The 21,160-nt window shown below is 33.1% G+C and overlaps 1 protein-coding gene across 1 annotated transcript; it reads left to right on the top strand.

Moving 5' to 3' along the window:
- The first annotated feature begins 3,841 nt into the window (after positions 1-3,841).
- On the top strand, positions 3,842-20,419 carry LOC147073694 (EF-hand domain-containing family member C2-like). Its single transcript, XM_085944902.1, has 15 exons — positions 3,842-3,969; positions 4,741-4,891; positions 5,644-5,756; positions 6,367-6,459; positions 7,347-7,432; positions 8,097-8,262; positions 9,848-10,010; positions 11,089-11,269; positions 11,694-11,844; positions 13,412-13,600; positions 14,574-14,719; positions 16,116-16,232; positions 17,478-17,657; positions 18,887-19,016; positions 20,051-20,419. The coding sequence occupies exons 1-15, from the start codon at positions 3,850-3,852 to the stop codon at positions 20,156-20,158; spliced, it is 2,094 nt and encodes a 697-aa protein (XP_085801028.1). The 5' UTR covers positions 3,842-3,849; the 3' UTR covers positions 20,159-20,419.
- Positions 20,420-21,160: the final 741 nt, after the last annotated feature.

The following is a 21,160-nucleotide window of genomic DNA, read 5'->3' as shown; positions in this document are numbered from 1 at the left end:
TCTCTTGATAATGGCCTCTGCAACGAGCCCGAAACGTCGAGTAAAGAAGGAAGAAGGACACACGGTGCAAACCCAAAAATCTACTATGATAAAAAACAACCGTGAAAGCCTCAAACATTATATAACATTTGTGACGTTTACTAATTTTCACAACCCGCCAAATAGCACCATACAATGACAACATCATGTCTCGCTTCCGCTTGAAGAATTAGATTGGTGAGACAGTCAGCACTTTTACGTGTAAACAGTTTAAAATACACACTATTGTGCCAGTAAATCCATGCATGTGTACTAAATATATAATTTTACTAAATTAACATTACATAGATCATAATATTTGGATTCAATCTTCAAACTCGATGAACTCAAAACTAATTAATTATACTCGACATAATATATGTATTGTCAAACTAAAAATCCCCGTTCTTTTCGACGGATGTCTCTGTATTATCTCTGTTTGGTCTTTTAAAAACTATTATTGTGCTCTGACATGTTGGGCACATTATAGAAGATGAGATGTACTATAGCGAGGGTTGTGAGATCCATATCAATTGAATCTGAATGATTTCATCTTCATTTTTACTAGTACCATCGCATTGATTCTCTTGTGTAGGAACTGCCTAAAGTAAAAACCACAAATGTTGATTCGTTCCTTTCTCATGTTAAATATAAAATCATCTTTATGGATCATAACAAGTACCTAAATACAAAATCTGTGAAATTTAATAAACCATTTGTATTGAAAGAATAAAAGATAGTTTATGGTATAATTTTATATCATGTATGTATGTATATGGAAAATATATCTTTTAAAATGATTTCACTGATGTTTTATTTATTAATTAAAGTTCTTGCTCTATTTAATCAGATAGCCTTCTTACTAAGACATTCAGCATACAATCAACACAACTTTGACAGATTTCACAGGTGTTTTGCTTGTTATAGCGTTTCTAGGCAACTAACAATATTCAACAAAGTGTAAAAATGATGATAGTGTTGATACTCGGACATTCACTGCAAGCCAGTGATGGTTTCAAAAATTTAAAGGCCGTAATAAACTATACAACAGGTGCGTCTACCAGTGCAGATACAGAGGGAGCTACGAATTTTATCAAGAGTAGCAGAAATCATAAAAAAATGAGGATTGCCACAACAAATTTTTAATGTGGACGAAACTGTGCTACGATATATATACGACTGTGCTCGTATATTGGAAAAAATGCCAGAAATAATATTTTTTGAAGTAAGTAGATACTTCTTTAGGCGCGTTTGGGAAATCAGATCAGAGTGTATTTTTGGCGTATGACATGTACAACATAATTTATTTTTTCACACAAAAATAAACGCACTCGATTGGATTCGAACCACCGATTGTTCGGTTATCAGCCGAACGCACTACCTTTACGCCACAATATGATACTGCAATCGTGACGATTATACAGTATAATATTATAGTTTAGAATGGTTCCGTTGCCAAGGCAGCGAATTTATTATTGTCGGCCATTTGCAATTCCTTACGTAAACAAACGATTAAACGTCAGAGTGACAGTTGGTACTTTAAAAATAAAAACAACGAGAAACCATTATATAATTTAGTAATATATAAGTTAAAGTGTATAGAAATAAACCAACGGCGTTCCAATAAGCGGTCCTTTATCTTGAGTGTGTAATTTAACAAGATAATTAAGAGCTAGTCAAAAATCTAGTTAATCACAAGTTTTGTTTTTGTTTTGTTACGTCAAAGAAGTATAACTTCTTGCGTACACACACCGATTTTTTTTTCTTAAATACATGTATGTAGGTACATTTTATTTTCATCTATCTTTTGAAACTAACACAACACATATTATTTAAAAAATTGCATGATTTTATTCTACTTATACGAAAATCTTCAGAATGAATTAATTACGTAAGTCGAGGACTTACTGTATTTTGAACATTTAAAATGTTTAGGTATTCTCTTTTATCAACTTTGAAATTTATTTCATCTGTACTGAGCTGCAGGTTGGCCATCACTGGATCATCATTGCTGTAGGTATGTATAAGTGCATTATTTTAATTAGCATGGTGCATTTTAAATATTATGTTGCTTAGGAAGTTTCCATAGAAACACAAACTGTTAAATCACAATTCATTTGAATTATTTTGAATTATGTCTGAGATAATATAATATTTTGTGGACGTTTATTATTGTGCTGTTGTAGTTTTTTTAGTAATAATAATATTAATAAAACAATATTTAAAACTCATTTTTAAATTTAAATTACCATGGCTATTCAGAAGTCCAAATTACCTTTACTACCAGGATTTACTTTTGATTCCTGTGTAAGTTTCAACATTTCATTTTAATGAATTGCATTTTTTGGTCAAGAAAACTATTTTAATTAATCAGAAATTTATTTTGTTAATAAAAATCATTATTAGATACTTAATGAATTTGCCACTGTGATGACCATAATGAATGTAATGATTTGGCAATTGTTAGAAAGTCTCGGGTTCGATACTTGGTTGGATTAATTAAGGTGGTAAGAATTACAAGAGTACTTTGGTGACATAATTTAATTAAAAAAAATATTTATGCATGAAACAGGATTCAAACATATACCCAAGTACTTTGTGTGAAAAGTTATAAGTATGGTCATGGAATATAAAATGTTATTATTTTCATAGCAACCATAATGTATTATTTGAATATTTTCGTTTGACTTATCCTCCTTTAAATACTATAAACGTAAAGAAATCAATATTTTTTTATGGAATAATAATAAAAAATAATTTGAGAACAAGACCTCATTTACAGGATATTGAAAACGGTTATGTAAAATTTAAAATCACATACAGGGGCTTATCCGAGGGTAATTGGGACCGATAAAATACCTTTTAAAGCTAATCCGCTTAAAATGGGGACCAAAATTACTTAGTAAATGGGTTTAATTGGGACATGTTTATAAAAGAAAAAGACGTGAGCAAGACAGAAATAGCGTAGGAGAGTGGGATTGAAGGAATAAAAGCGAAAGTTGACGACTGTGAGCTCGTGCGCTGGTGTTTTTTATGTGTTTTTATAGTTTTTTTGCATTTCCCTGAAAATTCGTAACTGCGGGGACTCGGATAATGAGGACCCTCTGTACTTTACTAAGTCGATTTGCTCAAATTGCTCACCGATGCACTTGTACTCATTCAATTCTCAGCACCTCAATTTACATTACATGAGAATTAATTAATTTACGTACCCGACTCGAACTGTGGTCAATTTTCATCCCCTATTCTATACTTACTTTAAAAGTGAGTGAATGGCTAACAACTGGTCCTTATAAAATCAATCTCTGTTATGATCATCAGTTTTGAATAATTGAACATATTATTAATAATATATTAAAAACTATAAGAGTCTCGACTTGTCTTATCTGACACTAATTTCAGGGTTTACTTCCGTTTTCATCCCCTGCTGCTGGGAATAGAACCCAGAACTTTCTTAATTTTATTATGATACAGTGACATAGGTACTAGCTATAAGAACTGATTTTAAAACATTTTATATTGTTATCAAACTTGGGAAGCCATATAATATGAGGCTATTAAATTTCAAAGTCGGTAACCTCCATATTTCCTATTTAAGATATTTTCTTGATCCTGATTAATTTAAGTACCTACCGACTTTGAAACTAACAGCCGCATATCTTCTGCTATTCAGAACCAGGATAGAGCGGAGATCGTTCTGACGTTGGCTGACCTCTAATAAGCGATGGCACAAGAAGAAAAAGGGATACTCTTTATCCAGTAATGTACATATTCTATGAATTTCTTTTATAGATTGGTAAAAATTTCTTTGGTCGACGTCAAAATTTTGGAATGGTGGGATCGACCCGCGTTTTGCTGGACAGTAAACCGGAAACGATAAGGCAGTCTCCGTCCCTCTACTCCAGAACAGCAACTCCTGAACTTCCAACATGGTTACTCTTCGATAAACAAGTAATTAATTCAAAATAGGTCATCTTCCGAGTTGAGAGTTTCAGATAACTAATGATTCATTATGTTGGCAAGACGAACTTCTGGCTACTCTAAAAAAAGTGTAGTAATTATACCACTCAGCATCAAATGAATGACACACTTTAATATGTAGGTTTTGTTATTAAAATAAAACATTATAGCAATAATAATAAAATTCCTCAATCATAACTAGACCAGTAGTGTTTGTTTTGATTGAGAATTACGAAAATAGCGATGGTAATATAGGTATATACTGCATTAATATAAATAAGAAAAACAATCTATGAATCTACACTCAACTCATCGAGTCTGTCACGAGACGTAGGTGCTGCTGTCGTCACAAGTTCTTCACTCGACATAATACATCCATTATCCCACTTGAATCAAGTCTCTCAGTGCATTCTTATAATTAATCTCTTGATCATGTCGATCTCACTAGTACATCATTATCCGCGATTGCAATCTCACGTCATGATCCTTATTATTGTATTCATTGTATTCTTGTATCAACCAATAAACCCACATCTCAATAACCAAGCAACAACGACCTTCCATTTACCACCACCTCATTATATCTCCAAAAAAGTATTAGCAATCGAAAACCAGACATGAAATTTCAATTTACCTATTCATTGATTTTAATGATTTTCACTCTTAACATTTTATTCTGTTTCGAGATGCCCGGAAGTTAAAATAATAGTTCTGTAACATTTGGGAAACATTCTGGTTTATATTTTTAATCTATTTTGTTAGGTTCTTCGATTCGATGCGTACTTCCAACAGTCCCTGTTTGAAATGCAATACGGTCCAGCTTTAATAAGAATTGTGAAGATCTTATTTTTTCTTGAAGACGGAACGATGAAAGTGGTTGAACCGAAAACTGACAACAGCGGCCTCTGTCAAGGTGTGGGGTCAATAATAATTTTGTGTCTATATAATGAAATGTTACTACACTTGGACGAAACTAGTTTTATTGCCTTATGGAATATAGCACTAGGTACTTGATAGCATTTCTTGAACATTTTTAGTGTGGTGAAATCAGTAACCACAGGAAAAATAATATTTTGTAAGTTGGTGGCTTGAAATTGCAACTTTGTCTCTGGCAGTTGACGTTTCAGTAACATAACTTTGAAATATTTTGGGATTTTTGTGAATGTTCATCTAAATATTCTAAATAATTATACAGTTAAGTGTATTTGGGAACTTTTTTTATGTAGAATCAATAATGCAGTACAGGTTTGTTTTGGATTATAATGTGAATGTTTTGATTCCAATACACGAAAAACTGCATGTTTTGTGTTAATATTAATAAAAAAATGACATCCATTGGTGACAAATGTAGTTTTGACAGGTGAAACTGATAACAATGTGAAGTTTGCTACTGATAAATATTCTTTGCGAAATGACTTGCAACCAAATATGTTGAAGGAAACCTTCTTGTATAGTGATGGAGCCTAAATGTATGAAAGAAAATCATCAATAGGATGACTAATTTTCATACAAATTGCAGGCAGGTTGATCCACATTACTTATGTCAAATAGGAATTTGCTTCATTGATTTTTATAGGGGCTCCATCTGGTAGAGCAGGTTTTCTTCAACGTCTTTGGTTGTATTACTTAATGAATGTGACATTCTTATTTACTTCACCTTGATAGGAACCATTGTCAGACGACAGAGGGTGCCACTGGGTGACAACAGCAATGAGTTTTACGATGTAATTAATTTAAACGTTGGACAACATGTAAATATCTATGGTAAAATCTTTTTGGTAAGAATGCTTTTTTACTTTTGAGTATAGTAGATACTAATACAATAAATCTACCTATTAACTCATTTAGTGCTAACACCGCAACTGGCGCGTTTTGAGCAGTTGGCTCAGATATCAATTATTAGATATAATTAACGTGATATTTAAATGTGGTAATTAGAAATTAATTAAAAGGTCAGCAGTGATTGTGTTAAGTCAAGGATCACAATAAAAAATATAACAAACAAAATAATTATGAATAGGTGAAGTGTTTGTGAAAAACCCCCACTATTAATTTGTTATATAAGTTAGAGTTAACTGTATTCGTCGTCAGTGTGTATTTGCCTTTTGATGAGTGCACATAGTGCCTGAAAATGCTGAAAGGCGAAACCCGACTTAAAACGACTTAAATTAAATAGTACAAAACTCAAATCTATTAGAATTCAATATTTTTATATCATTTTGGAAACCAAAAGTTCAGTTACAATCTGTGCAAAAAATCAATTTAAAAATCGACAGGAATGTTTTGGTAAAATCAATCAATCACATGCCTTGATGAAGTATTATTGTGTTGGTAATACATGTAACATAATAATATACTGTTTATTTTTATAACAATTATTAATTTCAGATAGTAGACTGCGATCAATTTACAAGAGTGTTTCTAAACCGTCTTGGGATCAGAGTTCCAGATCCATTGGATGTTCCTCAACTGAGAGCAAATGTGAGCAGTGAGATAATGTTGCTTAAATTTATTTATTAGGTACCTAGAACTGGCAATTTTTTGAACTTTTACCTACCCATCAATTATTCTGCTGCTATTGAAAATATAGAAAGAGACTTCTTTTTAATCGTATTTTGCGCTGGCGATGTTGACCATTGTTTTTCTGGCAATAATACCATTATTAATTAAAGAATAGTTACAAGATAAAACCAAATCTGTTTTGATATTAGAGCGCTGATGTGACTAACTAATCTTCACTGTCGTCAATCTCACCACCTCTGAGATGTAAAATGAGCAAAGAATTTTCTTCTTAACAAAAACTTCATTCACAAAAATCCCTACAAACTTGCCACTAGCGGTATGTATTTATAACTGCCTGCCATTGTGATGCTTCTAAAAAGCATGTAAATGGTGTTTACATGTTTCATAAAAATGTATAGAAATGTGCACGCCACTTATGCTAGAAACACATTACCATCACGTCACGTGAGCGCATGTGCTATAACCCCTTCCAAACTATCAAACTCAAAGATACGTGGGAGCACATGACTCAAAAATGTGTAAATTTTCAGAAAATTAAAAATATGTTCTATCTGGTTGGTTTTGTGGCATAATACGCGAGAGGTGACCTTAATGTGATTCTGACAGATTGTGCTAACTGACACTATTCGTTTTTGGCTCAAAACGTGCTACAAGATAGTAGCATTTGTCTGATAATATTTTGGATATCAAGTGAGCTTGAGCTTACCACAAGTTCATGTGCGCTCATGTGACGTGATCCTAGCATTAGTGCGTTAGTGGTGCTAAAGCACCAATGTGTACAAGCTCTTATAATCTACCAGTCAATGTGGTTCAATTGAATACATTTTTTTTCTTTTTCTTTCTAGTCGTCTGACGTACAGATTAAGCCGTCTTCCGCCAATCGGAAAAAATCGGCAGGACAGTTCTACGAATTTGATCGTAAGGTGTTAAAGTTAGTATTGGATTAAATATTTTTTTAATTGAATGAATGAAACCTTAACGGCCCACATGCGCCACGTAGGTCAAAATGGAGCTTTTATGGTATTTTCAGAGCATAAGCCTGGACATTCCTTAAAGGTTGTAAATAATCTATTTATTAAAGTTTGAAGCCTTATTATCCTTTATATTTATTTTAAACATTTGATGACCGCATAAAGTATTTTTATTACATAAAATAGTATTCTTTTAAACCTCTCGATCTAATGTTTTAGAATATAGTCATATTTCAGTACATCCATGTTCAGTGGTGTTAAGATTTTTTAAGTTTATTAATTTTTAATCGTATTTATAAAACAATTAGTAAAATTGTTGTTAACATTATATAGTGAAATATTTACGATAAAAAATTATATTTTATAATCTCTGTGATCCCAAATTTGACAAGAATTAGGCATTTTATTATTCAAAAAATGGGCACGATTAACACATTTGAAGATAATTCTAAAGATATTGATTATGAGTTAATATGTCTTTAACCATTCAAATGTGATAAAACATCCTACGAATAATGATTGTTTTAACAATGTATTGTAAGTTTGCTTATTCTGAAATGGGTGTGATAAGTAAGCACGTCATGTGTAGTCATGAATTCATTTTTTGGATATATTTTTCCTCAGGTTTACCGGCTATTGGGACGATCGACACTCGGAGGGTGGATTTTTGCATCATCTTGAGATATTTTATTATCTAGCTGACGATACCATTCAGATTAAAGAAGTGTTTGGTTTGAACAACTCAAAGAAAACCGAAAAAATGTTCTTGATAAAAGCGCCATTACCGAAGGTTCCTGTTCTTTCAATTTTTATTATTTTGTTGGTATACTCAGTTGACATGACAGTTTTAGAAACTAGATGACTCAATTATATTATAATGATATTATTTTTAAATTTTAATAATTGTTCGTGTAGTGAACCTAATATCCCGTTTATACGTTCATGGATTAAAAATGACAGTACGTATTATCGCGGCCATAACAAGAAAATGCATGTGTAAACATGTATTATCGTGCAAGTTCCAAGATTGCATGCATGAATCAAAAAAGTTCAGAAGCTTCTCAATTTTCACGCGACAATTGGACCATGCAATACCTGGTTGAATGATAATAGCGAATCTGCTGGTAAAAAAAAACAAACTCCACCGCACACTCATTTTGAGGTTAATCGATTTTTATGTCCTGTCAAATAGTACCAAATAATGATAACATCGCGTCTCGCTTACGCTTGAAGAATGAGATAGAGAGACAGTCAGCACTTTTACGTGTAAACGTTATTATTGCGATAGTTTAAAATACACACTATTGGTGTAAGTAAAGCCATACGCGTGTATAACCGCTGTAATAACACCTGTACATTGTGCATGGATTTATTGCCAACAAGTGCGTGTAAATTAAACTATCGAGATAATAACTGTTTACACGCACACAAAGGTGCTGATTGTCGCGCTAATCTAATTTTTCAAGAATCGGAGAAATGCGTTTGTTGTTGTTGCATGCTATGTTTTATGCTGCGCAGTGTATTTCGAATATTAGCTGCCAGGGTTGCCACGATCGTAGTCGCAACTATTGCATGAAAATTCAGAAATCGTTCAAATTTTTTTGATCCATGTATGCAGTTTTGCAATTTGCACGAGAAGTGTTTTCATTTGCATTTTATTTTTATGGTCACAACAGCTAGCGTAATAAGTAATAGTGTATATAAGGGTCGTATGACGTATAGTTATAGATATTGTGGTGTTGCTGTCAAAAATTGATAAGTCGATCATTTAGGTATAGGAGTTAACAACGGATTAGGTGTCTGTATATAAATATGTTGACACCCACTAAGGCCGCGCGGCGTAAACATCGTACTATAGCGTGGTGGGTCGCAGGTTCGAATCATGGGTCTGACAAGTACACATATTGTTTTTAAATTTGTGTATGAGTCAGAGTATGGACCTAATAGGTTGAGCAAGTGGCTGACATCCATTTCTCGTAAAAAAAATAAAAATCCGTCCATACAAACCTCCACACTGTGGAGGCCCATATGATCTTATTAGATCGGACATGGTTGAAAAAAAAATATATATATAAATATGTATTGTTAGAAAAAAGATTCAAGGTCATGCAATATTATGGGACAGGCACATAAAGCACAAAGAAATTAGCACTATGCCTGATTTTAAAGGGCATATCAAACTTCAAATTGCAATTACTTTATAACATGATTTCGAGACTTACCAACTTTTGGTTACATGTTATGGGAATTATTATGAAATGTTAGACGCACATTTTCCATTCCAAGTAACGCATAAGCCCACTTATTTACATAGGTATGACTATACATAGGCCCCTGATACTACTTCAACTATACATAATGATTATTTGTTTTAGCACATGCCAAAAGGTCTGAGAATTCCTGATGGCTCTTCTATTGAAACGTTTGGTCCATCCGATATGTTCATTGGATCTCCTCTTGATGTCTATGGGAGAATTGTTGTACTTACCGACTGCGATCCGTTTACTAGAGAATATTACCGTGTTAAATACGGTGTTGGTATGGGTCTTTCTTTATTATCATGACTCTACTTCACCTTCTCTAGAGGCTACCCAAAATCACCAGTCTCTCCAGGTTATCCAGTCCACTTTGAATAATATGTTAAAGAAAGATCAGATACATTTTCGAGAGCGTTCCTTTATTTGGAGTCTCTGGATGATTGACTGGTGCGTCTTGCGCTCTGTCCAATAAATATGAAGTCAACACCACATTTTGAAGGCATCAGAAATTGCTGACACTACCTACAAAAATATGTCGAACACTAATGTTTGCACAAGCATCATTTTCGTGCACAATGAAATTCCTCGATCCTTCCATATAGCATATTTTCAGAAAATCAATAATTACTTTATCATTAAAATTACCACTTGTACCTATTTAATCCACAGCATTTCTCAATTATGGTCAAGTATTGTATGGAAGAGACCATCTTGCTCGCTATAATGCTGTGATTACATTATGTCACAGTAACCTGCCGCTACAGGAAAAAACGTGTGTAATGTCGTTTTTCTTGATGTTGAAAATGTTAGCAGACTGATGCTCCCATCCGGTAGTACATTTTGAACCTTTAAACGAAAATTATCAGTTAGCAAAATCTGCTGAAATCACCAGAACAACAATGAGGTCACCTCACGCGTACCGCACTGCATCGACACCCGCATGACTCAATGAAGGTTTTTTATCATTTTATACATGCCTACACATTATCGACTCATGTTAAAATCGCGTGTTTTTTGTTTTTAGCGGTTGATTTTAATTTTATCATACGCACACGTAGAAATTGCTAAAATTATTTAAAATTAGCATTAATAATTCATTACTACATTAGAGTTGGCACTCTCCATCATTGAATTTATAGAGATAGTGATTGTTCAAAATATTCTGCAGAATGACGAAACTATAGACTAAGTTTGTCGCTGTGACAGCATGACAGTACGCAACGTGCATTATAATGTATTTGAACCTATAAGATACCTGAAATACGTAGGTACAGCTATATACAGATAAGCGTATATTTCATGTCTAGACGGTTTAGATACTAGCAAAAACTTAATTGAATGATTACCTATCTTTGTAGAGGACTTTACGCCTATTTTACCGCCTGAACCTTTAATGGTGAGCTCACATATTCGCCCACCTCCAAAAATACTGCCACCTTGGAACGGGCACGGCACTCATAAAGACTCGGCAGGAAACTGCCAAACCATTTTACCCAAAGCATCGCATCGGGATTTCTTCAAATTCTATCAGAAAGATAGGTAAGTTTTTCATGTCAAGGGTACATATCCTATGGGTTATGACCAAAAATTGGATCGGTTGATATGTATGATACAAAAATCATTTTAAAAACTTTTCACAGCACAGTAATTATCTGTCAAACTATTATGAGAGTATCATTTGTTTTCTTACACGATAAACGATTGCTCCGAGATAGTAGAACTTCGCAGTGGTGGGCGTCGTCGTTTTGTACATGTAGCGAAGGTGGGGCCCTCCCCCTCAATGGTAAAAGCCCAGGAGGCGAAGTCCGTTAGTTAAAATATCATACATATAGAATATGATATTTCATTAATCTTTTTTTGGGACTTGCTTGGAAAAATGATTCACCTATAGAGGCACCTAGCGTAAAATGTTATAAAACTCTGTTATGAGTAAATAATTGAATGCAATTGAACTTTTTTACAGAATTGGAATGGACTCTCATATCCTGAAGTTTTGTGCGAAACTCGTTTCAGAAATACCAGAATATGCTGCTCGTCAGTTCATTTTTAGCTATTACCTGTGCGATGATACTATATCCGTGTTTGAAATGTGCATCAGAAACTCAGGTTTTGCGGTAAGTCTATGTACCATATTTCTAGTTTCATAATATTTTATAAATTCAGATAGAGGGGTGCCGCGTGGGGTGTAGCGGCCTGGTCTTAATATGTAAATAGAAAGACACCCTTAATATTAGAAACAATCTACAGATAAAAACTAACACTCGTTTAGTAGCAATATATGTGAGTTTAAAACTGACTTTGTGTGCTCCAGTACATAATTTTATGTTTTCACAAACTGAAGTTATATAGAAAACTATTTAGCTAAATGCTAATTCGTTAGTTACTTATCAATGATTAACATTGCGAACATCAATAATTCAAATTTTGTTACTGTCTTTTGTTAGTGGCAAAATTTTTAATTGCAGCAATATAGTCGGATCTTGGATCTCAATTCTTAATATGTAAAATTGACATACTGTCTCGTTCCCAAAGTTAACACGGTCAAGCGAGGAGCTGTTAAAAGATATCACCTTTTGACAATTCAGACGGTTAACTATTTTACATAATTAACTGCCAGAATACGTAAAGTGATAAATGTGATATATTTATCACAATTAGCTTTTTTTTGATATTAAGTGATATGTTAGAATAGACTTGCAGTTTTGTACACATACTTATAAGTAAGAACCAGGGAACTCTGTGGTAAGAACTTATCTGAAATTTATTATTATGAATGACTTATGAAGATATACATACATTCAACGTACAGTGAGACATACAGAGGAACCTTGATCTTACGTGCCCGGAATTCACGTTTTCTCCGCTATCTACAGTTCTGTTTTATTGTAGTATTTAATTCCCAGTTTTACGCTCTTGCTTCCCGTGTTTTACGTCTGAAAACAAAATTCAACTAAAATCAAATTTGTTTTAACCCATTCAATTACGTATGTATGTACTTATAAATGCATGGCAATCGTTGATATATTAATTTGCATATGCGTAACTGCATTTCTTTTTATAGATACGCCTGTCGTGCAAGTGACGACGGGTATGCGCATTCCATTTTATAAACATGGCTGCAGAGTAAAAGATCTTTTACTTTTTTTATTTTACCCAGCATACAGCATTTTTTGTCATTCTTCCATTTGGCTCGAATAATACGGTCAAATTTTTCATTCTTTTGGTTTACTTATATAATTTTTTATTTGTTAAGTAAGTATATGCTAAGCCAATTTGAATGAATTGTAATAAAAAAATTCACTACCCCTCCCCCATTTTTATTTTCTCACTGTTTACACTGTTTTTTATATCTCCCTTCAAAAATGTATAATTGGGGTTTCACTGTATTCAAGAGGTAGTCTCCGGCTGTGTATGTTGCACACTTTGAAAATAAGTGTGCGGTGTTTCTGTCCAGAGTTTAGACCAAGAAATAATGTTCTGGGTCACAGTAATGAGAGCATCATACAATATAACAAGGTTATAATATACTATAACGACTTTTGCAACGATAATTTGTATTTAAAACTGAAATAAAGATTGACGCATAGACGCTGAAGAGAAATATTATAATCTGTCTTGAATCATTTGAAATGTGGTTACATTGAAGAATGTTACGTATCCCATGGTATTACTTTGTTTCAGAATGGCATGTTCTTTAAACGGGCTCCAGTGATGCTGCCTGGGCAAAGTATGTATCAGTCGAATGAACCTCTGACTTATTCCACGAAGGACGTTTGGGTGGGCAACGTACTCGTGGTGAATGATTACCATTTCGTATTGGTTGCTGCCGACGAATACACGCTTCGGTACATGGAGACCAATCCTTACGAGGTAGGTACAGTCACAGTCATAATATAGTATCCGTTAATTATTATAGCTAATATATCAATGCTACTAATTTGGTTATTAACTATGTAATTAATTTAGTAATTCAGATACTATTTTCTTGATAGAATTCTATTTTTCAATAGTGTAAGTAATATTATAATTACCTTAATTAATTATAATGATGTTATAATAACAGAGTTTTTATAAGGAACACTGATTAGCCGTTTGCCCAATACAAGGTCCTTGTAATGGATCAAATAGGTACACATTGTAAAAATAAAATGTATTTTTTTGACTGGCCATAGAATATTAAATTCATTTTTCAGTCGATAGCTATTTTGGCTATTACACTATTTGGTTATACAGTAGAACCTCGACATAATGGACTAATACGGGCGAGGGGGTTTCCGTTACAACCAAAAGTCCGTTATATAAAAACACAAACAAAATCCTGTATATTCATCTTCGGATTATATACTAATCTTTTAGATTTTTGTTTCCTTTTCTTTATAAATCGATGAATCAGTAAAAACGCAGTAGCTGCGACAACGAAACTAAATTGCTCTGACGTCTTGTGGCTCGGCCTTGCTGCACGCGGCAGACTCGCATTACGTTAAATTTGTTGCGAGCTGCCTCGCTCAGCGATTGTCGCGAGGCAAATGCCCAAGGCAGCCTCGCGAGGCTGCTCGCTCAGTTAGTACGCGGCTATTGGTGAAATAATAATTTAATTGTATCTATCGTCCATGGGTGTGGCCACAACCTTTAGGGACTCCCATTGGATCCGCCTATAGTCCTAGAAGTCTTCGTGCCTTTCATTAGGCCGGTGTCAGTGTTGGTTTTTTCTGAAAAAATAATAATCTAAAACTTTATTAATTAAATCTGTATAGAAGTAGGTAGGAATGTCTAAAACAATGATTTTTAATAAATATTACTTTTGAGTATTTCTATGTTACTTACCTTTGTTTTTATCTGACAGTTTCCGAGGTCTAACCTGCAATTAATAATGGATAAAATAAAAACAGATTTACTCTCAAGAGAAAATGGCTACAAAGATTTTGTTGCAAAAAATATGTCTTCGGTACTTTCTGAAGAACAGCATCTCATGCCTAAACATGTATTTGAGTAAGAATATAATATAATTATATAATATCAATTTTTATTTATTTTTTTATTCACACTGAATTTATACAAGTTTCATGAATGTCACATTTTTTATAGAAACATACCTAGATAAATAGATTTTGCCCCACTCGGTACCTACCTAGCATACAACGGATTAATAAGAAAGAAATGGGAAAGACAGCCGCCACTGAACCCGTTCTATGCCTTCAGCGAGCTATCTCGTCCGACTTTAAACTCAAATTACTAGCCACTGTCTATTGATTTGCATAATCTAAAAATTTAAATACACAGTGACATCTGTTTGAATAATTATGAAATACTAACAAACAATCGGTATTACAGTGATTGTAGTAAGAGCTTTGCTCTACATTCAACGTGTGTCGTTAAAAATCTGGGGCCTGTCAGATACGGCCATAGTTATATTGAGGCATAGTAAAGATTAAGGCTTTGAAGCTCCTTTCGGATAACCACATAATTACAAAGTACCAATACAAAGTCTGGCTAAATGTTCTCAAATATCACTAATATTAATTGAATGCGCATTTCATTTATATGACAATCTTTAATGTAGTATCAGTGGTGAAGGATGGAGGTAGGCTGTTAAGATATGACATACATTAAACTTTGTCAGTCATACGTATGTTTTTATTGCACTAAGACTACAATGTAAAGATAGAGTTGGTCAATTTAAAAAAAATCAATTAAACCCTGCCGAAACCAAACCATAATAGTTTTGGTAGGCTTTAGGCGATACGACAAAATGGTGCACACTTTTTCATTCATGCTTATTTGTTTTTATTGAATTAAGAATATAAATATTACATGTCATGTTGTTGGTCAGTTTTTTAAAATTTATTAAGCCCTGCTTAAACCAAGCCATACTATATAATAATATTATTATATCTATAAAATATCCAAAATTATGTATGATTTAATGTCATAATTGTACATGTTTTATAGATAGATGAGTATTTTTTTTTTCTATTATATATTATGGCTTGGTTTTCGCAGTGTATAATTGGATTTAAAAACTAACCAACACCATCTGTGAATTGTAGTCTTAGTTCAGTGAAACAAATACGTATAATTGACAAAGTTTGGTATGCACTATTTATATCGGACCTTAACAGCCTACCTCCACCCTTCGCAAATGTGTAGTAAATTATGATACAGAGGTAACTATTGAAAATAACGTATTTTTAACACGCCGTGTTTAAGTTTCTCCCATATTTCACCACGAGAATTAAACCTTGTTATAGTCTCACCCAGAAGGGGCAATACACTTACTACTCACTTACGATTATTTTTGTGCTCCCTACTACATAGGTATAGATATTTTTTCTATTATGTATATTTCGAACAATTACTATACTATTTTTTATAAATTTTATTACAGACAAGCTTTGAAGGAAATAATGAGTGATTCATTGACGAGGCAAGAGTTCATAACTATAGCACGTTATTTTGAAGATTGTGTTGATGAAAAATCCAAGCTGAGCCGTGATAATATAAGGTTCTATCTTTAAACTCTTTTAACATTCTTTATAAATTAAATGTGATGAATTTAAACCTGAAAATCTGTAACCATTTTATTTTTTTTGTCATTATGATGCCTCAACTTTTCTCACCATATAATACACACACAGAATATGTACTTTTGTGCAATACAATAATTGCATTATTTTTAAATGTCTTAGAATAGGCATTATTAAAGGCATATTCCAGACATGTCTGACGCATCGATTGCATGATGCGTATTGCTCAATCGCACCATAGGCACAAAAGAATTGAGTGCTCAGTGAAGATGTACAAAGCGTGTTGTTACCTACATTCAGTTTAAAAGTAACATTATGATTTCATTGTGATTTCTTTGGAAAATGTTTAAATTAAAAGTTTTGTTGTATCAAGTTTGGTTTCTACTGAAATTTTATATTGAAGTAATTTTACAACCTTTCCTGTCAATGTCCTACAAGGCTGACTGTAGACAGACTGAATCGCAAGTTGCGATTGTAGTGCTAGTTACTGATGTACAGTGCGGTAAGCTGTTGGCAATAAATGAAGATTTTCGATTGTACATTTCGTTGTAATCAATTACCATTTTACAAATTATTTCAATATGAAACAATCATCATTTTCTATAAATATTGAAGTTAATGGCCCCACCAAACCACACCTGCCCCGCACCACACCCGGTCTTAATCGGGCGTATCACGGTACCCTATGTTTGATGTGAAGCATCAGTTTTTTAATGACTGGAAATGTCTCAGGAGCAGTTACACAATACTGAGATCGCCATGCACTCAAATGTGCTTTGACTGAATTTACATTACATTAAGTTAAGACTAGCCATGGGAGAGAAGAGTGCGTAGATGTAAAATTAAAAACAAAAACAAAAGCTAATACAAAACTGCCGAACAATCTAAGTGAAGAGATCTTTATTTTGACAATATGACGCCGCAAATTTTCTAGATGTAACAAAATTGGTCTTTGTGGCAACCAGGTCGGACGGTCTGATGTGCCCAACAGCTGGTTGAACCGACTTGGGCAGCTCTTCCCTTTCCGTATACATTTTAGTAATTTTCTATAAACAGTTTACCATATTGCACTTGAAGTATAAGCAATAACTTGCACTACCTACTATCGAAATTTACTGTTTCGTGTCATGGCCTGACTATAGTGGGCCTTGCGTGATCTATTAATGTTGTTCGTGTTCTTTTGTAAATCACGAGATAATTATTGTTGTGTAAACGTTTTTCAGGTCGGTGGTGTTTTCTGATCTGCAACGGAACCTGTGGGAAGAGAACATTCCTCTGCTGCATCACTTCCGTTACCTGGATGAAAACTCTACGGATGCACTGCCCAGGAGTGTGGTCCGGCAGGCCTTGAAAGCTGTTCGGTTGCCAATCAAAGACGAGCTTATGTCTGATATGCTGGATTTGTGAGTCATGTTTAATTTTGCAATACAATACGGTTACAGTTTTAGTAATTTTGATTTCACCAAGAAACAGACGTTCTTCCCCATAATGACATGTGAAATGATCTTTTTGATGTTTTATGTTTATTTGTGAGTGTGACTTAATCTAAACTGCCACATAAGTGTGTATTAGTAGTATAGTATTATCTATGTATTGGTACTTAGCTAGCAGAGTCATTAACGTGTGTATACTGACCATTGAGCATTTGAATAGCTTGCATACGACCTACTCTCCAAAAGTATGCCTTTTCACTTGTGTATCCATGTCTTAATCATTATTATATTAGCTTCTTAGCTGCAGGGCTATTCTTTAACACAATAAACACATTACCGTTATTTTTATTGCTCCAAAATAACACGAATATCACTCGGAGCAAATCCATAAACAAGGTGGTGGTCTACAATAATTATTGTTATTTCAATTATCACGCCTTGATTCAAAATGCATTTAGTTATAATCAAGTAAGACTTGTTAACTGTGATATTATACAACGATATTTGATAGTTCGCTGTTAACACGGTCATGATCGTCCGTGTTAAAAAACATCACGCTGGCAAGGATATTCTAAATAATTAACACGGTAACACGTTCCCGTTATTTTTATTGCTCCAAAATATCAAGGATATCACTCGGAGTAATTCCATAAATATGGCAGTTATCTACAATACTTATCTACAATACTCTACAATACCCAATGACATTTTAACAGGTCGCGTTTAACGCGGTCATGACCAGCTATATTAAAAAACATCACGCCTGACAGTTAACTTCTCAAGATAATTAACTGCCGTAAAAAGACATCATATTTAACACTATTTATAGGTTTTAGAATTAAGTGATACATTAGAATAAAATAAAATAAATGAATACAACTTATATATATACCTACAATTATAGCAGCAAACCCTAAGATAATGTGTACCCCTTTAAAACCGCAACCTCCCTGTGAAATTTGCTATTTATGAACATAATAATAATGTACTGTATCCATACTGCCCGCCGACCGCCAATATTTCATATTAGCAGATTTTGGACAACGGGACCAAGGGATAAGCCAAGAGACGTTCGCTCGCGATTACGGTCGATGCCCTGCTGATATTGTTTTGAGGATTGATGCATGATCCAAGATACCTATATGAATTCTTTAAGCGATATGAAAAGACTATTTAACTTTTTACATTTATTTTCACAGAATCGACAAAAATTCTGATGGCGATTTATACTATCGGGATATTATGGACTTCTTGGATTTCAAATTGAAACCGGTCCAGTGTTTAATTGCTATACCTGCCGCATCTACAAAGCAAGCTCAAGACACTGAGGTATTTATATTGAAAGCATGTTTTGATTCCTTGTGATCATCCTACGAAATCGGTGGAGATAAGACAAGAATTAATTATTGAGTTAGCATTAACTTTGGTCACGTGACTTAATTCGAATGAATGGTCTGAAGACAGATGAGGCCGCGGAAAGGTTAACAGTCTCAGTGGGATTGTTTCTGTACGTGGTCTAACTATAATATGGACGTGTAATTTAATTAGGAATTAATTTCTCCCTGCGTAATGCGAGGGTAATTAACAAAACTACATTCATTTGTTTTTAAAATCTTTCATTGAGTATTGCAATAAAATTATTTAAAAATTATTATCTACTAATGGATGTAGGGATAATATCTTGACCTTGGTGGGTCGCTTTTTTTTACACTTTATTAGGTCCATACTCTGACTCATAGACAAATTGAAAAACAATATGTCTACTTGCCAGACCTAGGATTCGATCCTGGGACCCTCGACACTATAGGCCAACGCTTAGTGTTTAGTATATATAATTTTGTTTTTCAATTCATCTTGTGACCCAGATCTTTCATTTAAGCCATCAAACACCAAAATATGTCAAGTAGTCTTTGCATAATTTTAAATACAATACTGAATATTATAGTCTATCAAAACTCGTCTCGTCTGCAACGTGTCGAATATGTCGATGTGAGGTTATTCATAAAACATACATTGATAAAGCTCTGCACATTGATGGAATGCGACTTTTTAGTTTGAAGAAAACGTCTAGTGCTGCTGGCAACAAATCATATGCGTCTACGCACACCTACGAATTGGTCATTCCTATCCACGGGTCTTCATAATATGCAACATCGGAGCGATGCTATTAGAAGGTTTGATTTATGGCTGTGCGGCAGACGAGACGAGTTTAGATGTAAGAGCTGGCTTATTATCAATTGTGAACTATATAATACTATAATATAATAAGAATTTCGTTAATTATTGTATTATAAATTATTAGATTAAGATTTAACGGTCCTAGTGCAGCTGGACTTCAATGCTTTGTTTTTTTTTCATTTTAGTTTCCAAGATATAACAAGGATGGAAAGATCTCCAGAGATGTATTCATTAATTTTGAAAATTTTCTCAAATATTTGAATCTAGAAACAATTCTATCAGACAAACCATAGATTTTAATTAGTAAAAATGTGTTTAAATCTTAGATTTGTGTGTCAATGTATGTTTTTATTAAATTTATGTAAAGTGTTATAATAGAAGGAGAATGTAATAAAAGATTTTTTATTCATTTTATAAAAAAAACATCAGTTCAAATTTATTAAAATTATTTGATAATACAGTCATATTCCTATTATAAAATACTATACATTCTTTACTAAATTAAACTTAATTGTATGGCAAAAATTATCTAATAAACATAGCAATTGGCTTCTAAAACACAATTTATTATTACTTAATTCTATATCCATAGTAGCTTAATATTATTTTATTTCATTTATAAGGTTTAAATCTACATGGAATGGAACTTATTCGTCAATAGAAAGGACTAGATCCCATTATAATTTAAAACAAATATTATCTTACATTCGATTCTAGATAAAAATCAATTTAACTGGTGTGAACATAGATAGGGTAATATGCATACTATATTATTATGTACCCATCAATTTTATCTATGATTAATTTTTAATCATATTGATTTCAAAATGTCTAGGAAATTTTAAGCAAAATTTTGCAATCAAGATATTTGTTTAAAAAAATTGGAAAACTGTAATACAATTCAATGATAATATTTTAAATCCTGTTGTGAAATACTCTTAACAATTCGTTTTGTCCATAAGATAAATACTTATCCCAAGAAGGTATGTATGTCAAATGTGTACATAAGAGACCAGTGTATCTAAAATCCAATAAAGGACAATTTCATGAAAGCACAATTTTCAGATAATGAACTTTAGGCTTTATGTTTGTAGAAATTTCAAGTTTCTATTATTAATAAGTCAGGAGAGTATAGAAACAATAGTGGCAGTTTCCACTTTTATAAAGTGTAGGCGTATGAAAACATTTTATTTCTTTTTAAGGCTTATAACTCGTGAGAAAAATATTTTAATATACTATTATAAGTATTACCTTACTGTTTTTATATAATTTACAGTGAACATATGGCATAATTT

The sequence above is a fragment of the Rhyacophila brunnea genome, unplaced genomic scaffold (assembly GCF_057557595.1).
Source record: "Rhyacophila brunnea isolate RB1 unplaced genomic scaffold, BYU_Rbru_1.0 scaffold_17, whole genome shotgun sequence".
NCBI classification, from domain to species: domain Eukaryota; kingdom Metazoa; phylum Arthropoda; class Insecta; order Trichoptera; family Rhyacophilidae; genus Rhyacophila; species Rhyacophila brunnea.
The sequence above is the reverse complement of the archived record's forward strand: the minus strand, read 5'-3'. Positions and strand labels throughout refer to the sequence as shown.